Source organism: Chenopodium album, chromosome 2, assembly GCF_948465745.1.
Source record: "Chenopodium album chromosome 2, dcCheAlbu1.1, whole genome shotgun sequence".
NCBI lineage: Eukaryota > Viridiplantae > Streptophyta > Magnoliopsida > Caryophyllales > Amaranthaceae > Chenopodium > Chenopodium album.
The window spans coordinates 14,115,731-14,123,217 of NC_137835.1; the positions used below are offsets into that span (position 1 = coordinate 14,115,731).

A 7,487-nucleotide genomic window follows, 5' to 3' on the forward strand; every position below is an offset into this window, starting at 1 on the left:
CTCTGGGCTTCGGCATTTTGCCATTCAACATGCCCAGGTAGCAAATCCCAAAGCACAGGAGGCAGATCTTCCTCCTGTTCAGCAACCCCAGCCTCGGCACCTTGCTGAGTGGCTGCGGCGTTCAATGGGACGGCCGGAATCCCCCTTTCCGGGTCTTCCTGGACGCGTTCCCCATTCCAAACGTCGGCGCGGTCCCTAGGGTCCCTGGCCTGTTCCAGTCCGGCGACCTCTTAAGCGAGCCATTGACGAATTCGCGAGAAAGGAAGTTGGGAAAAGAGGAATTCTTTGGAAAAACGAAGAAAATCAAGGGAAATTCGAAGAAAATTACCTTTATGAGAATTGAAACTCGCCGATTCAGTGGGTTGGAGCAACGGGTTGAGCGTCAAGCTTTGATTTCGGGTGTGGAGTGAAGTTTCGAAGCGGAAACAATGGTCTTTTAGAGAGTTCGAAAGTGAATTGGTGAAGAAATGAGGAGAGAAATGGCGAATTTGGTTTGATATTTCCAGAAAATGGGAATTTCGAAAGTCAGAATGCTTAATTTCTCTTAAAAACCTCCTTAAGTAACCGTTAAACTCTCTCTCTCTTAATTAACCGCCCATTATCCACTCAACTTCCCCACTAATTATCTTAATTACAGTTATTTAGTTAATGACTGTTTAAAATTTAAATCTTTTGATTTAATTAAATTATTTACTTCCCTCCATTTTTATTGGATTCAAACCCGACCCGTCATCCTTCCAAATCGGGTCTGAGGGGCAAGTTGTTTGGGTCCAATTAAGCCAATTGGGCCTAGTCATTAAATGATTCTATATTCCAAAGTCAAGGCCCAAGCCTCTATTAAGCCAAGTCAGCATAAAGTCAGCGGCCCAAATTGTCATGGTCAGCCCATGACTACTTCCGGCCCAAGTATCCTCCTTCCTTGTATGCTAAGGTATAAAAGCCTTCAATTACATCATTTGTCATGGACACACACACAAAAGCCTCAAGCATTAAATTTCTTGCATAGCTTTCTCTCTCTAAACACTGTTTGACTTCGGCATCGAAGGGGTCTTCCTCGGATCCACCCCCGAGGCCAGTTTACGTGTATTTGCTATGCAGGAAACCTTCGGCCCAGTACCATTTGGACCGGATTAGTCTTCATCCACCTCATTGGACCTTCGGCAAGGTCCCATTGTTTTCACCCGAAACACCTACTATAGTTCAACATTTGTTTCTCAAAAAGCTGATACCACCACAGACAGATATATAGAGGAATAATCATTCTGTTATAAGTTAGAAATTGAAGTGCAAGCTACGATTCCAAATTCGATTACATAAATCAGATAATGATCATTTTCCTGCCGGTGTATCAAAAATTTACAAGCAAAAAGTACCGGCTAATAGAATTTCTCAGCCAATAGAACTAGGGTAGAACAAGGTTCTGTTTGTCTCCAAGGCATGCATTTTCTGCTTAGTGCTTACCTTCTTTTTTCCCGATCAGGGTGGAAGTGCTTTAAGACCACAAATTTGCCCCTGCACCATCCACAATTTTAGTCACAGCAAGCCTTTTGCCAATAAGATCCCTCAATTCAATTTCACCAGGAAACCTTTGCTGCGCCAACTTTGAAAACACCTAAATTGTTCAATAAATACAGACAGGTGATCAGCAACAACATACATTCGAGAAGCATGTAAAACTAATAGCCAACATGGAACTCTTTTGCACAAGGAAGAATTAGAAACACACTGATCCAAAAGAAGACTACCAAAATTTGCTCACTACAGCTTATAGAAATCAACAATCAACTCTGGAAAGTAAAAATCAAATTTAACCAGCAAATTTCAATTTTATTTGATGAATTCTATTTTGATCAGTAAAGATAATAATCAGCAAACAGCATGAATCAAATTACACAAGAAGCAGTTGAGTTCAGGGATAATAGTTGAACAGAACAATGACTAAGACAGAAGCTTCAGGTTCACTAAGATAAAACAATTGTAGCTCATCAAATCACAATATAGTGAAAGAATTCAACAGATTCAAAGAAAATTTCACAAAAATATGAAAGTTAATCAAAATATTGTGCAACCTCTCGTCATAAAATTGGGAAAAGTATATATAAAAAATAAAAAATTAATAACAAAAGTAGACAACCAAACAACTTACCGGTTCTCCGTCAAAATATACTTCAAAAGCACCAGAGCTTTGTAGGTAAGACTGAATAAAATTCCCAAATAGCCAGGTTGCAGAAATCGTTCCAAATCTATTAGCACGTAATGTGTAAAACCATGGAGGTGGAGTCATTCCCAATCTAGGAAAAATCTGATCACCTGCCATTATAATGGCAAATACTCCAACTTGAGCAACGGGAACTAATTTGCTCAGGATACGTTTTGGAGGTGGTGGAGGATAATTTGCAAGAGCAACATTAATTCCAGGAAACTGAGTCTCCAGCATATTCTTCATTGCCACAGCAGTGCCCCTGATGCAGTCAAATAACTTGATCTCAGAAAATTTCTTAAGTCCAAAAGGCAGAAACGCTAACACAAAACAGCTCTACAATTAAAAACACACAAGGAGGAGCAGCTAATGATGTTCAATAAAGCTTCAAGAGTGGATTCTTGAGCCTACAAGAAATGCAACACAAAACAGTTCTATGGTTTTTACTATCTTGTTCCCATGTATACCACATGAGTAGCTAATATCCATGAAATCCTTGTAACATTTTGTAAGGGATTATGTAAAACATCAAACACATTCTGCTATTCAAACTAGTAGATACCACTAATGATTGCAGTAGCACAGTCCTTTTCTGGCAGTCAGCTTATTGCAAAGTATATAAAATTTATCCTCTAAAATTAACAAATCTGTTACAAGATCAGTAGTGGAGCCAGAATAGCATCCAAGATATTCTAATCCTTTAATAAAGTCAGCTTTTAAAAAACTCACTTATCATAGGAAGTCCCGGGGGGGGGGGGGGGGGGGGGGGTGGGGGGGGCAATAAGCTCGCACCAGCACGCCTCCCCCCCCCAAAAAAAAAAAAAAAAAACAGACACAGACGCATACGTGCACACACACACACTCCTAGTAACTAGAAAATTACAAAGAATTGTAATCAAAAGCCAAAATAAAATCAATTGGGAGATCAAAACAGGAAACGGTTTCTAAAATATATATATCATCCAAAGAACTATGCAGTAGACTTTAAGAAAATGTAACCAAACCACCATATAAAAGGTTTTACGCAGTGGCCATGGGAATGAGGAAATTTAAAAGGAAGGGGAAAAGAAAGAGAATTGAGTTCAACTTTCCCTTTCCCATAGCTGGATATGACATGGCTGAAAGAAGCAAAAAGGGAAAATGGTGTGATCCATTTTCTTTTCCCTTTAACCAAATAAAATGCTTTCAGACTAGGAAAGATTTGGAAGTAATAAAAAAAAAACTCTCTCCTTCCCCTTCCCTCCATTTTTCTTTATAATTGCTACATCAAAAACAAAAAAAGGGAAGAGAAAGCAATCACTAGTATCAAGGTAAATTGAGGGTTTAGTTTTGGCTGTTTAGATGGTATAGCAATTGACATTTGATTTCCAAATAATTTTTCTGGCTCAAGGAAGCTACCGTAGGTCTATAGGCAAGGTCATATCACAAATCCATAACCTAAAGCATTGGCACATACCTTTTCCAAGACTTCAAACGTGTCTATAGTCATATGAACTTATTTTGATACTTTTACTCTTCTATTCATAGTTTCTATCTCTTTCGGACTTCTTCTTAGCATCAAAAATACCACTGAGGTTCAATCTAGTTATGCTAACTATATCTTATTGGCAAAGAGGGGTTGTAGACAAAAATTGTCTTGGTGTATAGGATACTCTTGTCCAGTGGTGCACTTGTACGGAAAGAAATTAAAGGATTTTAAAAGTCTAGTATGCTTCTATCTAGAGTCCAAACTTTTTTTTTTTTATATCCCTATTACTTAGGCCATTGTATAGAAGGAGTTAAGTTAGATTTTAAGGGACACTTTAACTTTTTAAGTTTGTCAAAAAAAATGTTATTGTACCTGGTATCTTGCGTGCATAGTAATTTAGTATGGCCTTATCCCACCTATACATGGGTGACCGATCATCAACACCCAAAAATTTTATTTGTAAGAGAAAGTAATCAATTAAGTTCAAAATTATGGATAGGAATTTTCAATTACACCCAAAGTAGTGAGATTTGAATGAATTTAGAGCTTTTGAAGGTTGATATTAAAAATTAACATATAATTTGCGATAAAAAAAATATGACATTGAAGCAAATAGATTCAAGCCAGCAATAAATATCTTGCACACATGGATTTTTTTTATTAGCTAGGACGTCCCAAATTAATGTTCGATTCATTCTAAATTAATGCTCAAAATGATCACCCACCCACCCAAAAAAAAAAAAAAAAAAAAAAAAAAAATTACAAATCAAGTTTATCTCCAGTGATATTTGCTTGTAGCTGATTCACTCTTCTTTCTACAATGTCTTCAAACAGATTATGAAACCCAATATCCAACAAAAGAAAAGACAGTAGAGCATACGAGCAGTTGCAACTTGCAAACCTCAACTTAAAGCTACCACTAAAAAAATCACAAGATTAAACTAATCATATTCAATTACATACAAAAACATATCCTAATATCAGAATATGAATTCATCTTTAGGGTTTGTTCTCTTCAGATTATTTTCAGTTCAGTTCAGTTCTTAATTTCCTTCTCTCAGAAAATGTTCGGTTAATCAGAACAGGCCCTTAGTTGCAGCTAAATGAAGCAAATTTTTAATATCTGTCCACATCATAACATGCCTAATTTTGCTTACATAACAGTTAAGTTGCTCTCTTGTTACACAATGACTCCACCCACACTAGAAACACACAACTTTGCGGAAAATAATTCATTGCTCCAATTTCTTGAGTTGTGGAGCCTGTACTTATACTTCAATTTGTTGAGGAGTCTAAATGTTGAGTTTGATCTAAAGAATAAAGTAGATATGAATGCTTGCAAACAGAAGTCAAAGAAGATGCAATCAAATCACTAATGATTTGTAAGGTAAGAAAATTGCTCGCATCAAGAACACTGCTACAATTGGTATTTTTATAACAGATGGAGTGGTTATTCATAAGGTAATTAGTTTTCCAGACACAGAATACTCACAATCTGATAGGGTAAGATGAGGTACATCCGCTTTAAGAAGAGGTAAATGTAATAGGGTATCACTTAACCCTCAGTCCCTCACTGAACTCTCATGTAATAGGTACACACCAAAATCTGAGTACCTAATACATCACGAAGAACAAGAAAAGTTTCCCGACCCCAAACATTATTCACACTCAAATAATTAATACTAAACGTCTCTGATCATCTCCAACACCAATGAATTTGGTTCCACAGAATAGCAGATGCTGTGGTAGTGTGGTGTATCCAAACACTGCATTAATTAAGAAGAATCAAGCGACAACTATACCATCACAAGTTGCAAAAACCCTACGAATCTCAATCCGAATCACAAGTTTTGGGAAAGTACACTTCCTTGCATCAGATGAGCGATTTCCTAACATTATAAATCACCTATAAATCTATAGTAATCACCTAAGTTTCACAGTACGAAAATTCATCCCAAACTCACGGTATGTCCATGCCCGTCTTCCTCCTCCAACCTCTAAAAACATTCCTAATTACAACTGAAATTCACTGCCAAATGCAAACATCTAACATTATAATATCGAAAACCCAAATAAAATCTAGCTCTATAATCAATCATAAACAAAATTGACTAAGCACTCTCAAAATTCAGAGCCTTAATCCAAAATTACATCAAATTTTAAATCTCAAATAAATCAAAAAACGTAGGAAAAGAGGATTAATTACTTGTAAGAGCAAGAGGAGCAGAAATCGATAGTGACAGTATGTCCATAACCCAGAGCATTCGATTGCTGCAACAAATAAACATATATCAGCAATCAAACAAATTGAATAAAAATTCAAACAAAATCACCAATGAAAATCAAACCTGAGATGGGAAATCTAGGGTTTGTTGAACTGGGGAAGAGGGTTTAACAATATGTTGTTGATGATGGTGATGATGATGATGGGAAGAGGGTTTGGGAGGAGGAGAAGAGAGAAAGAGGTTGAAGATATCAGTGGAAAACAAGAACAGAGGAAGTCCGACTAGAAGAAGCTGAATTCGATCCATTATCGCCTGAATTTTGCGATAACAAAGACGGAGATGAAGAATTGGGTTTTGAGACTCTCGTACTAATTTCTATGTTTATAAATGGTCAACTCTCTTAAACGGCTCGAACAGGGTGATTGGTTGACAAATCGTGGCGATCGATGTGTGTTCGCCACTTCCCCGGCAACTCGAACTCGACTCAAGTTGACTTGATCTCGGCCCAAGATCTTATTGAGTTAAGGCGTTAAGCTTGAAAGAATATCTTAGTTACCTTTTTCCATTCATTCAATAGCAATATATACATTAGAGTTTACATAACCGTTGGATATAAATTAGGGAAGGATAATTACACTTAAGAAATATACAATAACACAATATATCTACAATATATTTAACACACCCCTCAGTCGAAGCGGGAGGTAGTCGGACGCTGACACTGTCTCTGAAATCTTTAAATAATACTAGCGGAAGGCCCTTAGTAAATATATTCGCAATCTGATATCTGGAAGGTACATGAAGAACACGGACCTGACCCCGAGCAACCTTTTCGCGAACAAAATGGATATCCAACTCTATATGTTTCGTACGCTGATGTTTCACTGGATTACCCAACAAATATATAGCACTGACATTGTCACAATACACAAGAGTAGCCTTTTTAATCGAACAATGTAACTCTAATAACAAGTTTCGGAGCCAACACGATTCAGAGACGACATTTGCCACCCCTCTATATTCAGCCTCGACGCTGGACGTAGATAATGTGGGTTGGCTCTTTGACGACCAAGAAACCAAGTTGTCACCCAAGAAAACACAATAACTAGAAGTATAGCGCCTCGTGTTAGGGCACCCTCCCCAATCTACATCAGTATATGATACCAGAGAGGAAAAGGAAGAAGGATACAAATGAAGACCATAGTCCAAAGTACCCTGAATATACCGAATAACACGTTTGAGAGCAGCCATATGAGCAACTCTCGGATCGTGCATATGAAGACACACCTGTTGGACATCATAAGATATGTCCGTCCTGGTAAAGGTAAGATATTGCATAGCCCATGCAAGGCGTCTATACAAAGTAGGATCATCAACTGTAGTACTAGAGGTAGCACTAACCTTTGATTTAGTATCAACAGGTATAGGTGACGGTTTACAAGATGACATGCCTGCTCAGTCAATGATTTCCTCTGCATATTTTCGCTGAGAAAGGAACAGACCACCCTTATGCCGATTCACAACAATACCAAGAAAATAATTCAGAGGGCCAAGATCCTTCATAGCAAATTCAGAGCTAAGACGATCCATTATA

General features: G+C 37.6%; 1 protein-coding gene across 1 annotated transcript; it reads right to left on the minus strand.

The window, feature by feature from the left end:
• Window positions 1–1,242: 1,242 nt before the first annotated feature.
• Window positions 1,243–6,396, minus strand: LOC145583394 (selT-like protein). Its single transcript, XM_081640642.1, has 4 exons — window positions 6,017–6,396; window positions 5,875–5,939; window positions 2,147–2,462; window positions 1,243–1,612 (listed from the first exon to the last, which is right to left on the minus strand). The coding sequence occupies exons 1-4, from the start codon at window positions 6,197–6,199 to the stop codon at window positions 1,493–1,495; spliced, it is 684 nt and encodes a 227-aa protein (XP_081496768.1). The 5' UTR covers window positions 6,200–6,396; the 3' UTR covers window positions 1,243–1,492.
• Between the last annotated feature and the right edge of the window lie 1,091 nt (window positions 6,397–7,487).

Coding starts and splice junctions, on each gene's coding strand:
- LOC145583394 (XM_081640642.1), bottom strand. CDS start 6,199: ATGGATCGAATTCAGCTTCTTCTAGTCGGACTTCCTCTGTTCTTGTTT. Junction 5,940..6,016: donor CCCTAGATTTCCCATCTCAG/GTTTGATTTTCA, acceptor TATTTGTTGCAG/CAATCGAATGCTCTGGGTTA. Junction 2,463..5,874: donor TGCTCCTCTTGCTCTTACAA/GTAATTAATCCT, acceptor TGACTGCATCAG/GGGCACTGCTGTGGCAATGA.